The 16,920-nt window shown below is 44.8% G+C and overlaps 1 protein-coding gene across 7 annotated transcripts in view; it reads left to right on the top strand.

Annotated features, from left to right (window-relative positions):
* Positions 1-15,332, top strand: part of LOC117609420 (uncharacterized) — a 76,258-nt gene extending 60,926 nt beyond the window's left edge. For 3 of the 7 annotated variants that reach the window (XM_076689091.1, XM_076689092.1, XM_034335720.2), the window contains exons 3-7: positions 90-320; positions 3,722-3,847; positions 6,684-6,872; positions 8,428-8,727; positions 10,243-10,679. In XM_076689091.1, the coding sequence (XP_076545206.1) occupies positions 90-320; positions 3,722-3,847; positions 6,684-6,872; positions 8,428-8,727; positions 10,243-10,583 (1,187 nt within the window). In that variant the 3' untranslated portion in view covers positions 10,584-10,679. Of the gene's footprint in view, positions 1-89; positions 321-3,721; positions 3,848-6,683; positions 6,873-8,427; positions 8,728-10,242; positions 10,680-15,250 lie in introns of those variants that run through there. The other 4 variants (XM_034335719.2, XM_076689095.1, XM_076689093.1 and 1 more) reach the window with 4 other exon arrangements.
* The last annotated feature ends 1,588 nt before the right edge of the window (positions 15,333-16,920 follow it).

Genomic DNA, 16,920 nt, shown 5'->3' with positions numbered 1-16,920 from the left:
GTCAATAATAGCCATTCAGTTGAGAGGAGTTTGGGAGAAGCAAGAATAACACTTTGAAGTAGTAAACGTGAACGAAACTGTGTTTACAGGTTCACCCCATTTGGTCTGCAGTGTCCTACCGGCACACTGGAGGTCCAACAAGACCCTTCCGGTAGCGTTCAAGGTGGTAGCCCTTGGCGAGGTCGGTGACGGCACGTTGGTGACCGTTCGTGCTGGCAACGACGAGAACTGCTGTGCCGAGTTAAGAAATTCCACCGCACTTATGAAGAATCAAGTTGCCAAGTTCAACGATTTGAGGTTCGTCGGCAGAAGCGGAAGAGGTGAGTGATATTTTCCATCCCCTTGTTGGCCCGTATTGAAATTCCAAGAACGCTGAAAGTTGGAGTATCAAACAGTCAAACCGGGCGGGTAGCAAACTGGAAATTACCCAACGACATTTCCTCCCCCTTTCTTAATTCACGAAACTGTGCAAAGTCGTTGATCTCCGCGTTGACAGACCACCTTGCGGAAGAAAATGAATGCTTCTTAGGGTGAAACGATCGGTCGGGGGGAGAAGGTTCTTCAAAGAATTCGGCTATAGTAAGGGTAGGTCGTGGACGTCTCGGGACACCCTTGTTTTTCCTCGTTCCTTCACGAAAAGTCTACGTAGGCTGCGAGGTGTAGAAAGGGGAGGTTGAAATTGGACGTTTCGCTGGGGTTGCTGTGTAAGAGAGCAGATTCGAGGAGAAGACGACGCGTTGGAGTGGGTAATGGGTTTTATTTGTCCGCAACGCCAGCTAGCAACCTCCTCTCTTTACTTTCCTTCGTCGAGAACAGGCTCGTTTGGGAGAAAAGGACGAGACACGGGTCGAAGAAAGCGACGCCCCTCGAAACAGGCCTGCTTGATATTAATTGAGGTTTCAGTTAGATTTTAATTAACGTTATTAGGCCAGCTGTCTTCCCTTGTCTTTCGAGCTCGTGCTTTCTACACGATTTCTCGACTACTTGCTACGACCTACTTTCTGCTGAACTCGTTTTAGTTTATTTTAATTGATTTTCGTTTTGAAACTTTCATTTATCGAGAAACGCGAATAGACGGGGTCGAAGAAATTGGTAGAGGACCGAAAGGGTTACAAGAGGGAGACCAGGGCGTTCGGAAATCATGAAATACGGGAATTTTCTATCCAAGGGGGGATGGTGAATCCCTTCCCTAGAAGCACGTCAGTCATTTGTCTGGGATTAGCTCTCAATTGTTTTCGTCGAGCGTGGAATTAACATAAGCTAGGATGAAGAACGTAAGAGAAGTGTCTCTCGTCAGGATTCCTGCGACTCCCTGGGCTCCTTGAATATTCCCTGGGAACCGAACTCTAGCGAATCCTTAATGATCCTCTCGTTTGTCGAATTCGAAAACATTCCTGTGTATGCACGTGCATGTGACGGAAGGGCTTGCTTTCGGAGCTCCGGAAATCATTAGTTTATTCATTTATTTCTCTGAATCATGATGCGATAGAAAGGATCTTTCTAAAAAATAAATATAAAATAATTATCCTACGAGTAAATATATCTAGTCGGTATAGAAATTATTCGGTAAGATTCAACGCGATCCCGTCGCTAGATTTAGATTTAGTCGCGAGAGCAAAGTTGAAGGATACCCGTCTGCCACGGGCTGAAACTATAAGCGCCCAAATGATCTATCTCGTTATAGGGCTTAGGGTTGAAGGGGGTGGAAACGATCCACTACCTTCGGGGTAGACTTTGCCACGATGAAGCTGGCATTACAGACGAACGTGCAGGAACGAGGCCATAGCTTATCATCGATATTACAAAGCTCTCGACTATCCTGCTCGGTTTTGCTCGAACCATGAGCACTTTTGAGTGGTTTCCACAGGAAAATGTTGGATCGTTGCCTTTCGAATATCGCTGCTCGTTTTCTGCCTTTTCGGTATGATTTATCCAACGAAATTACAGAGCAGAACAACGAGGAAAATATAAGCAATGTTTGAGGTCTGCTGATGTTTTTCTAATTAATACAAAAACGATAAGTACGGAATCGAAAGAATAAAGATCATGATCAACGCGAAACAGAGATATGCAATGAACATTAAGAGGACGAATTGATTTGGCAGCAGGTGCGAGTGAAAATAGAGATAACGCCGGAAGTGAATCGAGATCGATTTCCTGATAATGCTCGTTAGCATACGATTCTCTGGGAAAATGTGAACCGGCACGTGTACACACTGGCCTATGCACGGGGTAGACTGTCGCTGGCCCGTTGTCGAGCCAATTAATTAATTTCAATTTTCCCCAAACGAATCGCAAATGCGCTATTGTGCGCTGACAACGAATTGATTATGGTCAGGATGAACTGTCGTCACTGCGCTCGCTTTTCTTTCTACTCGAAATATCGTTTATATAATATTTATTAATTACAAAAACAACAGCGTTCGATCATTTTTCCTTTTATCTTTTATTCGATCATAAATCATGCGAAAGTTCAGAGAACGAGTTTGTTTGTTCAAAAATTGTTCTCCAGAAAATCGTGGAAGGTAAAGGGGTAGAAAAGGGCTGGTATAGCCGAACGACTTTTAATGGTTCCACGGCGACTGGCACCGAGGGTGATACCCTACGTGTAGGTAGCTAACTGTGGAACCACCAACTCCCGCAATAGGTGAAAAGGTTTGCCAGACTAGACCATGGTGGATGCCGTGACTTGCGATAAACTGACGGGATCCCCTACTGGAAAACGAGAAGCTCGCGTGGTGAACCACCGTGTGGCCACGCTCGACACTCGCCATTATTCCTCTCCATGCTTTTCTTTCTTTCTTTCTTTCCCTTAATCTCGTAAACGTCGAAGGGAAGCTCAAGATTCGTTTGGAAGACGAATACGAGTAGACGTTTTATTTTTCAAATTACCGAAATTGTCGAAGATTCTACAGATTTATTTGTGTGAAATTAACGCGTTCATTTTAAACCCCGTAAACTGAGAATATCGCGTTGCTCTGCGTCCGATTTCTCTGATTTTCACCCCTGTTGTCGTCATTGAAACTGCAAGGGTCTGAAAAAAGAGGCAATCGATGCGACAGAACGATACAAATTATCCGAACGTGTCGAACACAACATCCGCTCATTTTTCGACACGTTTGCCGTATCAGAAAGGGCGAGATAGAGAAAGGCTGGCGATCAGCGAGCCGCTCGGGGTGAGAAACGATGGGGACGAGAGAAAGAGTGAAAGAGTGAAAGAGGATGTACGTGGAATTGCGGTGAACCTCTGCGTGTGCAACCACTGTGTTCTGCGTGGTGCCGTTTTTTTTTTTCACGCATCATTGTCCCCTTTTTAACGAGCCTTTCATCGAAACATCCCTTTCTTCGTTTCGATGCAACTTTTCGCATTGATCGTCGACGTTAATCGATGACAAATTAACGTGAAAACTCATTAAATTACAAGAGCCATCGGTTTCAGGTGGAATCTTTCAAAATATATGTAGTTAACGGTGGTTGTTTTTCGGGATAACGCGTTTAATAGGCTTTTTAACATAACTTAACGCAGTGAACCCCCATGATTCGGTCGCGTTGGCTGGCCACCGTCACCGTCAACGACGCCCTCGATACATTACCGACGGTTAATTCGATTACCACCGAGTTTCAGCCGGCTAACCACGTTTGCGAACTTCCGGCGCCGTTTCAATCGACGGTGATCCACGGAAAAAAAATCCAAGTAACATTTTCCTCTACGTTGTTTCAGGGAAGAGTTTCACGTTGACGATCACCGTATCCACCACACCGCCGCAAGTTGCTACCTATACCAAAGCCATTAAAGTAACGGTGGATGGGCCAAGGGAACCGCGATCCAAGACCAGTGAGTATCACTGTAAGCATTACTGTTTTTTATTTATTATTTGTATTGTAATTTTCTTAGCGCGTAACGTTCGTTAAGCTAGTAACGCGGTGAACGAAAAGGGTAACGGTACGGTCGACAGAAGGCATTCGAAGCCGCAAGTTTGAAATGGCCCGAAGCTGGTGCGGTGGACCGTTAGCTCGGCAACGCTAAGTTTCGCGCAATTGCCATTATTTATAACCGCGGCCGGCCGCCATAACATTGATAAAGGGCTGCGGCTGTTTAGCCGCGGAGATATTGTGCGACGCCTACGAACTTTCCCGGCTCGTGTCTCGCAAACCGGCCACCGGTTTCTCCTTACCCTTACGCCATTGCGCGGAGCATACAATTACCGGGTGCTCTGGTTATTTGGTGGGTCGCAAGCCCCGCAGACGACGCGACGCGGCTGTGAGCTTTCCACGAATCAGGAACTATATTCACGGAAAACCTCCCTTCTCTCCCTACATCCGTTACTATTGTGTTCTAGCGACGATCGAAATTTACCGTCTTCCCCTTCGTAAATCTAGTCTGACGAGCATTCTACTCCAAACGGTTCTATATCACTGATCTTCTAATTTCTCGAATCGTCGAGAAAATTATTTATTCGTCCATATAAAAGTTGAAAACACGATTTCGTCGTGCTCTTTCCATGCCAAATATATCTGCTTTCAATACATTGTGCCAGTCCGTGCGACAGAGATAGATCTTGGCAGATTGCAACCACATCCGCTCGTCTGTTCGGACCACCCACGAAATTTTCATCGTAAAATAACCAGAGTACGTGAACTTCAAAGTGCGCTTTTGCGTTCGTCGAAAGTGTACGCGATGCTTATTCGAAATTACTGTAGAATGTGACAGAAGATTGGACGAGATTTCATTTGAATAATAGGACAGGCACGTGGTGGAAAATATTTTTGAATAGGCGGCGTGTTATATCTTTTATGAAAACGAATGTTTTCCCTGGATAAAGGGACTACGTCTAGCCGAAGGGAAGCGGTAAAAGATGAAAGGGCTACGAGGTGTGGGTGGTCGATCGGCGTTTCTTTAAACCAGCCGCTTCCTCGTCTTTGACACGCTCCCTAATTTTATTACGCTCACATCCTCTGAAAGCAAGCCGTTATCGTGACAACCAATTATTCTCTTCCATTACAATCGCTAGACGTTCCTTAGATTTTCCGAACGGATTTCGTGTGTGTATCAACGGGGTTGGTGAATGACGAGCCTTTCTTTCAAAGACAACAAGCAATAAATCAATCCTATGGATTGTATTCAATTGGGAGACACGGGCGTAAGAAGGAAGGAAGGAAGGAAGGAGTTCCGTTGTCGAAACGAACGGCGGCGTGTGGCTCATCCAAACTCGAGAACGACGGAACGGGCGTCGTTCGAGGGTCGTAATTAATTAAACAAGCAATTCATTACACATTCTACCCTCGTCCCGTAGCCAAAGGTGGCCGCCGCAGAAAGAGGATGCAGGGCTAAGGAAATTGATCGAGAGAGATGTTGGAGGCGGTAGCTCACGGACGCCTCTGGCGGAAGTTGGAAACCCCCGAAATCCGGGCTTGAACACCACCACCTTCCATCGGGGGCTGCCGAACGATCCGCCGTTTCTGTTAGAAAAGCTCGAAAATGGCCGGCCACGGCCACACAGGCGTCTACAGTCTACACTGTGTCGACGTGGTAGATTGGGGCCGACTGAACGAAATGAGGAGCTGTCGTTGCCAGCTGGTAACTCTCGAGAAATTCCCTGGCAGTCACCCTGCACGCGTAAAAGGGTGTCCAATGAAATCGATAGTAACCGAGTCTGGAGAAAGTCCGAATGGTTTCTGAGCTCGACGCTAAAAAATTTCAAATAAATCCAAGGGAACTATCGAGCATAGTTTGACGTAATATAAGAAAACGGGAAAATTTCTTGAAGGGTCGTCCGCGAAACGTACGAATGGCCGGTCGTTTATCGGACATATCTCGTTAGCCTGGTTGCCGGTCCGTATTCCATCCTCGCGTCCCCATTGTGTGCCCAGGATCGAGGCAAGCGTACCCTATTCAGCAAACCGGCGGGAATTTCGGGTTGCCGAGTTCGAATTAGGGCTTCGATTGGATTATCAGTACGGTGGGGGGTCAGCGGTAGTTGCTCTTCTCTCTTCGTCATCCTCTGACTCGATCCCTCCTGGTTTCGGTCTCCGGTGTGCCTTCGGTGTCGGTGTGTAGGTTCGTTCGTAGATTTCGACGGTTCACGGGGTTGTAGGGAAGCTCGAGCCACCTCCACGTATGGGGCAGACTGGCCTAACCTAACTTAACCGACTGCTGGGGTGGACGGTAGCCTCGTCAGATAGGACGGTCGCCTGTTGGGACGTCTTTAATTGGGTTGGCGACACCGTACCCGGGAAATAAAATGAATCGGTGCCTCGACGTGTCTCTTCTTCCATCCTTCTCTCTTTCTCTATTCGTTTCTCTCTCTCTCTCTCTCCCTCTGTCCGCCGTCGCGCCGTTTAGTTTTACCCGTTCGTGAATGTTAGCCAGCTTGCAACCGTAGGAGAAGCTGGACACTCGGTGTGTCCGACAGGGAACTGGTTGCCTGGGGAAATAAAGGCAGCCGATCCTTCGAAAATGCGAGAATTAGTAGACTTTTTGAGAGGTTCGTACCCGATCACGGACTCTCCAGGGTACACGAGGAAAACGAAGTTCGTGAACCGTAGCGATTCATCAGGGTTACTGAGTTAGCGGCGAAAATTTAGCGACGTAATTAAATCGTCATCGAAAAGTGATTTTGAAACGCGTAGATGTTTAATGCGGGTACCGGAAGTCCAGTGGACAGGCGCACGGTTGATCGCAGTGTTGTCTCTTTTAGGGCAACAGCAGCAGTTCCACGCGTTTGCGTTCGCTTCCCAGAGGGGTGGTCCATTTTTCGCTTCCCCTTTGGTGGATCCTCTGCAACCCTTGCCGAACCTTCAACCGCTGTCGAATCCGCTACCACGGAATCCATTGTCCTCGTTCAGGCACACGATGCCTGGAAACTGTCAAAGTAAGTACTCGATCGTCTTTTCTCGCATGTCGCATGTTGCATGTTGTAGCTAAGTCCTGCCACACATTGATAGCCTGTGTTGAGCATAAAAATTCCGACCAATGTTTGTTCAGTTTAATTCGCGACGAGCTGGAGATTCGGTGTTTCGTTATAGAAATGAAATTTCATAGCTGATATTGTAAGAAACGTTTTCTCTACCGTGGAAGCTGGGAATATTTCCAAGCAGACAGTGTTGGCCTCCGTTGGATATAGGCAGAGAGCTTTAGGCTTGGTAGCTAGCTTCTCGACTCCAGAGGCGGAAACCGCAAGCCTGTTCAAAGCTAGATTAAATATTATATTAAAGGGGTTGCCACGAGAGCGGCGAGCTCGTTGAAGGGGGGTTGGTTCGTCGTTTTATGCTTGCCTAACCCCCGTCCACCTTCTCTGTACGTTTGCAACCAGATTCGCGAATTTGTAGCCGAAACATTGCGCTTACAGTTGCCTCGTTCGTTTTCGACGCTTACTGTTATGTTTTTCCTGACGAAAGAAATTATCAACGGCATTCATTTTCACATTAGGGATTGATTATCTTCTCGCGGAAAGAAATCCTCGTGGAAAATATTCGAGAGGGAATGGAGTTAATGAGTCACGCGATAACGCGGAGAATTCCTCGATAAAGTATCAAGCATGCTAGGTATTTCCTTTATTAACTTTTTTTCACCGCATCGAACATCGATAATTCGCCTTCGCGTGTCTTGATTTCACCTATGAACGTAAACGGTGAACATCGTGAGCATCTTTCCCGTAAACGTTACTGTAACGTAACCAATCGAACCAATCGTTTCGTTTCGACTTAATTGACGGACCACGTCGAATTAGCGCCGCGTTAATCAAAGGTTCTCCTTACGTGGCGATATCAGGAGGATAGCTCTGCCGAAAATTGAACGAACGAGCTGAAAGCATGCTAGCTTGCACTATTTAGGGTTAGGCTGTCGTCAACGACGGCCCAGTGGTGCTGGTCGAGGGAAGCCCCGGTTATTTGAGTTGGCCAGAGCAACGCGGGGATGACCAACCCTTTGATCTCGTGCCCTCCCCACGTTTTCTGTCCGGCTGCACCCCTCTTCGCAAACCGTGCTCTCGACCTTTCTACCTTCAACCCCGTAACTCATTGGAAAATCTATCGGGGGATACTGCCTATCCGCCGCAAAAATAAATCCAGCTCTCGAAGGGTGCAAAAGAAGTTCGATTATGGCGTATATAAATCGGTAAAAGTCATTTGCATCGAGTATTAACCTGACTTTACGTCCCTCTCTTTCGTGTTCTTTTGCAATTGCTATGTTTCGCTTTTTAAACCGCTTTCCATGCTGTACCTTTAATTTTAACATCTGGCTGCGCTATGTTGTAATCGTCGTCCTTATGTTTCGCTTTATTGATGAAAAAAGATTTTGGGTGAACGATTGCGTTAAGTTGCTCGAGCTTGCTTGTGCAAAATCTGTTATTTCTTAAATCAATTACCACGCGTTGTGAAATAGCAAAGATTGCTATTTTGATGCTCAAACGAGCACAATCTCCTCAGACATGTCCCAGTTCGGTCTGACTGCAAGTAATTCATGGGGATATGGGAGCACGGCTGGTTACGCTGGTTATCTTCCTGGCCCTTTGTCGTCGTGCGCGGCACAGGCGTCGTTCCCACCCCCGCCACCGCCACCTCCACCTCCACCACCACCCCCGCCGTCATCGTCATTGGCGTCTTTCGCGGGCGCCGCGTCTATGAACACACCGACGGCGCCCGATTCCACAGCGGAATCCACTGTCACTTCCGGTACCGGTGCGGGATCCACGGCACAGCAGGATGCGTTCTCAGCGGTATCTTCTCGTAAGTCTTGTCGATTTTCCTTCCTTCGTTCTCGACCAGTTGCTTTTGATCCCTCCGAAGGACTTCTTTATGGAAGCAAAATATCATTTTAATCCCGTGCAATTGCGGGTGCAATGAAAAAATTCCCGGCAAAGATTTTTATGATTGCAAGGGGCAGTTTAGCTAACAAAATTTCTATTGGAACTTAGAAAAAAGCTTATTCCAATACAGTATAAGTGTAGTATCAAATTTGATCGTAAGTTTCAACCGGAAGGACCAAACAAATTTTATAGGATATTTATTCAGAGGATAGAGGAAGGTGCACTGAGGATAACGCACTTGGTTTCATGTCGATATCTCAACTGGTTTCCAAGATACAGCCATTTAAAGCCGTAGCGCTCCAAGTGATGCGCAGCGCAGGGTTTTATGAATGGGGCGCGCTGTGCGCGGGAAACTCCGTGACCTACATTTTTTCCAGGAAGTGCGTACGCACGATAGTAATAGTAAAAATCCTGCTGACTCGGCTTTAGCGAATGACCGGTCACGTGACTTGGGGATAGGTCAGTGACCGAGGCGTGAGCGCGACAAGGACGGACATAGTAAAATATTAAAAATGATGCTTCTCTTTGAACGACGATATCTCGGGAACGGGTAGGCGTATCGACATGAAACTGATACCATTGTAAACTAGAAAGTTCACCGATGCTTAAAATGCCCCAGTTATTAAAAAATATTAATTACTTTGTTAATAACAACGTGTTAAATTTTTAGTAATCTTAATACGATTCTTACCTGTGTTTGAAAGTGTATTGGACTTGTGTATATCATTTTTTTATCACTGAAAACGGGTTTAAATGTTTAATTATGTATTTGTATAATTTATTAGTTATATTGTTGTTAAATGTAATTGTTTTATAGGAATTAGTGTTAATTTGGCTTAACTCTTTGTCTTACGAGCAGTTAGATTTATTTTTCATTGTTTGAGAGTTGAAACAAAGGAACAAAATGAACAGGTTCTCCTTAATTTGTTGTTGCATAAACTTTATTTTTCAACTATTATTGGTACAGCTAAAAAGCAACTTGTAATTATAACAAACAATAGGATCAGAGAGGAAGAGAACCATGGAGGTCTCAATTCAGCTGACTTTAAGAATGGTTATCTCGAAGAGTATAAACGATACAAAAGTTATCTTTACAGATATTTATTAAACAAAATCTTATTTACAATTTCCAGTATTAACATGTTAAAGAACAGATAAAATGGCGACGTAGGAGCTAGAATGGCAGAATGCCGTACATGATGTAAATATTGATTGTGCAAAACTTACAAACTGTGATTGTCGCTTGAAATAATTTTCAAAAACCATTCTTAATCTATCATTCTGAGGCCTCCAGGATGATTTTACATTACAAGTTAATACGGATTGCAACGTGAAACACCATCTACATCATTCTCCCAGCCATCCATGTCCATCCTTTTCCTCGACGAGTGGAAAATTAACGCCCAAAAGCTGTTTTCTCTTTTGTAAACGACAGTGGTGCCAGACTCGACGACGACGGGTCAATCCGATTCACTGGATCCACTGAGCAGCCTGATGTCTGGAACGTCGATCCGGTACCAGGAGTACATGTCACCGAGATCCCTCTCGACGGACTCGAGCACCACGGAAAGTCCGGTACACGAGGAGCAAGCCTTTGGACAAAATTATGGCAACTACTTTCCAACTTCCGGTGTTCTCCCTAGCATCCTGTACTCTCAGCTGTACGGGAACCAATTCCAAAATTCTGAGAGCCCCGAACAGAGAGCAGTGACGGACAGTTGCAGCGTCAGAGAGGGAGAAGTCAGACCGGACAATAACGTGTGGAGGCCTTATTGAAACAAAGGTCTTCTTCTAGGAATTTCGTCGAACGAGCCTCTATCGTAGGGTATCGTCATCTTTTTTCATTGAAAAAAAAAAAAAAAAAGAAAAGAATAGAGAAACAATGAATTATCGTCGACGAGCAAAACTGTGATCGGTGAGATGTGCTGGCTCGATACGAAACTAGCTACTTTTAGTGGGCATTAACGAACGAAAGATTTGGAAACATAACAAGTTACGGTATTATGGTGCAGGTTCGGTGGTGAAACGAATCACGATCCTTTCGCTGGTTGTGTCTCAACGAATCTCCAGGGTGGGTTGATTTGTAATTAAACAAGAGAGAACGAGATTTTAGCGAATGAAAAATACGGAATGAGTGAGACGCGCGTGAATGTGCTGGTGCTGGTCCGGTGATGGTGACGATGATGATGATGTATATAAACACTGTACATAGATAGAGCATTGTCGTTTCATCGTGTCATTCATCACTGTTGACAGACTACGAGAGGTGCGACGAAGTGTACCGACTGCTTTGACGATGGTTATTGGTGTTCTGTTTGTCCGTATACATATTTCTCTGAAATTACTTTTGTTTCAAGCTGAATTGGAGTGTGAAAATCATACAGGCCGTTTTTGGTGAATCATTCTGTTGTAGAAAATTTTGATGGAGAAAAGGTGTTCAGGTACGACTCAATCAGCGTCATACGTCTACGAAACAGTCGGTATAAGTTCGATTTCTTTCGATTATGTTTTCATAGTATAACGCGATCGATTTGACTGCGGGCTCGTGCAATGTCGTCCGAGCGTGATCCGGCGTTGCAATTCTCGTCGAGTTAGAAACGTGGAAATTTGTTAAAGAGAATTGTGCGAACGGGACCGCGTTTCGGTCGAGTCGACGATAAAAAAGAAACGTCTCTCGCGAACGAGGAATGGAAAACTTGTCACGATTCAACGAAGGAAAGCTTGTCGTCGCGACGGTACGCGACGCGGAACGTTTTCACATCGAAATTCTTCTGGTAAAACGAAACCGAAACCGAAACTTGCGTCACAGTGTCCTATGGCGTGAATCAAATTGAACGCGTCGGTGGTGATTTAATCGTTGTTTTTTTTTCTCTCACACCGACGACTTAACATTCTGCGCCTCCCCCTCAAAAGAATAATTTCCGATATACATATCTACCGACCTATTGTTATCGTAGTTTTTAACCTAGTCGAAATAAAAGTGTATTTCAAAATACAGCAGAGGAGTGGTTCTTGCCGGTCCATATATTGGTTCGTTCTTAGTAATTTTCAAGTTGTTTTGGTTTAGTTTGGTTTCTTTGATGTTGTTTTCTATATTCTATAAGAGTATTGTGCAAAGTATTTTAATCCTTTGCATTTTTGTATTTTTCTTCTGTTTTATGTTGTACAAATGGTAGTCAGTTATCCACCTCCCATAATATTCCTACCTTCTAAATGATAGAAAAAGGGAAAAAAATCCGACGTTTATTCGTGAAAGTTGGCAATCAAAGGAGTTAATCGCTTTACGGTTGCCGGTCAGGTGTTCAAAACCATGGTCCCCTGAACAACAAGGGATCGACGTTATGCGGTCCGTAAAAAGTACATAAGATCGGTCTGTTTAATGACGTGTTTCAGTCAGGTAAAGGGTTGCACAGGTAACGATACGAATCTCTACAAAGCTTCTCTCCCCAAAAGCCGGTGTGTTCCAAAGGATCCTTGCCAACGTAGCTGCGTGTATGTAAATTCGCAAAAGATTTAATTAAACGTAGACCCCGAGAGAAGACTCTGCCTTCTGCTTTCCTCTGCCACCGCCTGTGTAAGCGGCTAACGAATTCGCGTTTCGAATTTACCGTTTCAGAGCTTCGGTTGCTCGATATTAGCGATCCTCGAGATTAAATTTTCCTGGCGGACGTGTTTTAGTTTCCTGAATAATTCGCTGATTACCAACCCCTTTACCATCGATCGATGTTTTCCAATTCAACTTGGAGAATTCAAATGGAAATGTTTAGGAACCGATTACGCGGAAACAGGAAAGCCTCAGCCTCCCATCTCTCAAATCGTTCAATGTCTTTATTATTTTTATAAATTTTACAAATTTCATTTGCAAGCGACGTTAAAAAGGTAACGTTTTCGTCACGTGTCGCTGGTAAACTAGCCCCCACACGCCACACAGAGTGGTGTTTATCGGTGTTTCGCGAAGGTAGTCGGCTGACGGACACGACGGTGGCGCTTGGAACCGCGCGACTCCTCGTTTATATACGCGTTGCCAGCATAATGGAGCAGAGTGGAGCGGAGCACGGATAATGGAGTATGAAGAATAGCGTGCGGTAAACGTCGGGATAGTCTGCGTCCCTCTTTCACCCCCTTCTGCCTTTTCATCCCTCTCCTCGTGTGTCCCACCGTTTTCTCTCTCTTTCTGCCGACCGATCTATTCTTCTTCCCTCTCTGTAGTATCTCTTGCGCGAACACAGGGAGGAAGAGAGCGAGAGGGAAAGAGAGGAATTGGTTGCAACGAGGGACACGGCTCGTTGGCTCGACCAGTTGGCCATACCGATTTATTGTGCTGCAGTCGAGCCGCATTACCAATTGCCGGTAAATTCAACCGTGTCATCGAGACAGCCTCGCGATTTTTCTTGATACTTCTCTCTTCTTGGAGACGCGGTCTCGTAAATCGAATCCGGGAACAAAGAACAATCGCGTTCGGGTGGTTATTGTTCTGTACTGGAGTGAAGAGGGGTTGCTTCCTGTTCTGATTCTTTGTTGTTTTGTCCAGAGCAAAGAGCGTTGCAAGCTCTTGGTTGTAAATTCAGAAGGTAGAGTACACATTTCTTTTGAAAATCAGCAGAGCAAAAATCAAAGAAATGGAATTCGTAAATGGTAATCGTTAGCGAGTTAACGTTACTTGGCCGTGCGATTTAATCGTAGAACGACGGTGGTCGGGTAACGAAGCACGAGACACCCCTTCTCGCTAGTATCTCGAACCAAAGCCGTATCTCGTTCGAAATGATCGGGTCTCGTTGTCCGAAAATTCACCCCGTAATCGACGGACAAAAAGTAATTTCCTATCGAGACCGGGACAAAGGGTGATTTTGCATGGGGGCTTGTGCTGGCGATAGCCAACGGGGGTGGTAGTGACCGGTGCGTGTAACGACCAAGGCTCACCCTGTTCGCCCCCCTCTCCCCCCCTCAACCCCTTTCGTTTCTGGCTTGCCAAGCCGAACGAACGTTTACGGTGAACGCCACGTGCACTCTATGCGTGCACAAGGTGAGAGAGGATCGACAGGGAATGAGAAACAGAGAGAAAAAAGGGGAAGGTTTTTCGATGAGACCGTGTGTTGTGTGTTCGATCCGTATGGTATGTGGGGCTCTAGGGCATTTTTCGTTCGCGTTTTTTTCACCCCCTCTGCATACTGAACAGACATCCGATAGTTGTTTCGAGATCGACCAGCGAAATTTGGTCAACTCGATGAAGCTTGAGGGAAAGTGATTATGTTTATCAGGGGTGCATAATTGAATAATTAATTGAAGTTAATTAGATGAAGGTAATTCATAGAAATTTTAATAAGTTAGGAATCTATGCGTCGAGACGAAATTTTAAAAATTCCCCTTACAAAATTCACGAGAATCTCGAAAGGGTTGGTGGTAAGGGTAAGAGTGTCTGACGGATCGCGGATCGCATGACGACGGCCAGAAATAAGTAAGACTTGACGAAGTACGCCCGCGGGGCTGCAACCCTTGATTACCAAGATCTTCATCTACATGCTAAACATCGTTCCTCAGCGCCGTCTTGAATACTCTTGTACTTACGTATGTATCTAGATTCCGAGTCTGCAACCACCTCCTACTCCTTCTACCCCCTGTTCCACCCTCTATCTTCCAGCGAGTTCCAACCCTCCTTCAACCTTGCCTCTCTACCCTGTGCTACACATTCACCTACCATCTATATGATGTTTGCTTAGATTAAATTAACCGACCGTCAGCCTATCCTTTGTTCTTCCTACTGTTGGAACACCCTGGAACATCCCCGTTCCATGGGGTGGTTGGAAAAGAGGGTGAACCTGGGAAAAAAAGAGTTTCTCCTTCTGAGGGAGAAGGTTCCACGTTTATGTGCCAGCGAAATACTCGCTCTTGGATTTAAATCGTAGTAATTTCCCTGGGAATTGCAGAAATGTCTCGACGTTTTGTTTAAATTATTTTGATTGTTAGAAAGTTGACAGAAGTGGTTTGGTTTTTGAGAAATGTAGGGGTTGAAGATCTGCCGGAGGGCAAAAAGGGGTAGTTTTCTTCAGCATAGGCGCCATCCTTTCTTAGTGGTGAACAGAAGTACTAAAGACTTCTTAAAAGGAGGCGCCACTTCTTTAAGAAAGTCGTCTTATTCTTTTCCTTTCTTACCGACAATTCTTTGGGATTCTTCTGCTTCTTTACGCACCTTTTTTAGAACTATCCAATGGTAAATTATTATACATTTACGTTTTGTTTTTCATCACATTTTTAATTACTCATTTAGTATTTGATGATTAAGATCGAAATAAAAACACAACCCCCAAAGTATATATTTCTCTTTCATTTCATTTTCTAACAATATGTTAGATACGTTTATTTTTAAATAAAATGAAAAGTATTTCAGAATTTTAAATTTGGTCCTTAGTTTAAAAGAAATTTTATTTTTTAAATACTTATTGCAGGTGGATCTTTACCGACTCGTTCGTGAGCTGCCTTACCACGAGGGTGGAGACTACTTTCTTAAGGGTGGCGAGAAGAAAGAGGGTGAGTCTTCTTAAATGTCTTTGCTATCTTGCTCGCTTGAGGGCGGCACTAGTACGCGTTTTGAAAAAGAAAGTATCCCCACTTTTTCTTCTATTTCACATATTCAAAAATTTCAATGAAAAAATATGAATGAAACAAAGTTCTTACAACATTTTATTTTATATTTATTTTACAATAACTTTGCTCCGTCAGTTTCTATCAAAATTAATTTTCAACATATTGGGGATACTTAATTTTGTCCTTTTAGCCAATGTTAAGAATATAGTGTGTCCGCTCTTGAAAAAAATTCACACTAAAGATGTAATGTAACAGTCTATAGACTAGACAAGGATAGTCTAGAAAGTAATTATTTGTCGAGAAATATTTATATTCGGGTAAAAGGGGGAAGGGGGTGAGTGGTCTTGTTAAGAAACACGGGAATAGCTTTTCACGTGAAATTTGCATCGGAAACGAGCAAGAAAAAGTACACGGGATTTCACGAAGGGTCAGACACTCAAGAGTTTCCCTCGCTTGGGCTTCAAAAGTGCTCCCAATTATTTTCCTCCTACTCGTCGTGATTTCTTTTTCTTCTCCCCACCTCCCTTGGATTGATGTTCAATTTTTTATTTCCCATTGCCTATGCAAATACGAAAAGAAGATTTCCTCCAATGTAAAGAGCACCGTGCTTGCCGGAGGAAGGAAATTAATTTCCCTCGTCATCTTCGATGCCTTGTTATCCTTCTCATTCCATTCGGAAAACGTTTGCTCAGACTTTTATTCCGTTTTATCGACATTCATTTAATCGTGTAACCCCGTGTAATGAAGAAAGGAAAATTAACTTCAAGTACATGTTTCCATACTTTTACAAAAATTATGTTCAGGGCCCATAATTATGCTCCAAATCTTTTGAGAAGATGTAAGTGTTGAGAGAAGGTGTATTTCAATACTTTTCATCGTTTCATCGTTTCATTCCCGTGGTTGTTGACCAAGTCAAAGTTACCGAAAGAACATGGTCAAACTCGATGGCAAAATATGCGAAGCGGACCTAAAACAGTACAGAGAGAGATCTCCGAGTATCTTGGCCGGGTCTCGCCGGTAGCTAGGCAACCCACCCCCGGATCCACCGCCTCCTTCTCCTCACTTTTCCTCACCCTTTACCCCTTTCCCAGCTTTTACTCCACGAAGCTGCTTCTCCTTCGTCGTCTCCACCTCCACGTCTCCACCTCGACCACCGACCCTCTTTCAAAATCCCTCCTCCCACCTGGCTCCTTCTCGCCCTCATACCCTGACATCTTCGCACCCACCCCTTTCGGCTGTTCTCTCACCGCGGGTGCGCGGCATCCCCCAGCCGCTGCCGCAACGGCCACGCTGGGGTACCTCAGAACCCCGGCCTTCTACCCGCTACCTCACCCACCTCTCCGAGGTGCCAACACTCATGAGAACTCACCCAGAAAAATTCTAGTCGATCCACGAGTTGACAACGATTACACTTCGCCACGTTGTACCTCACCTTCTCCACCTTTTACATCTTCTCCTTTGCTCTTGGATGCTTTTTTAAATGATTACGAGTACAATTAAAATTTTTTTTCTGTTTTAACACAAAGATTTA

The sequence above is a fragment of the Osmia lignaria genome, chromosome 7 (assembly GCF_051020975.1).
Source record: "Osmia lignaria lignaria isolate PbOS001 chromosome 7, iyOsmLign1, whole genome shotgun sequence".
In the NCBI taxonomy this organism is placed as follows: Eukaryota; Metazoa; Arthropoda; class Insecta; order Hymenoptera; family Megachilidae; genus Osmia; species Osmia lignaria.
This window is presented reverse-complemented; position numbering and strand designations above follow the sequence as displayed.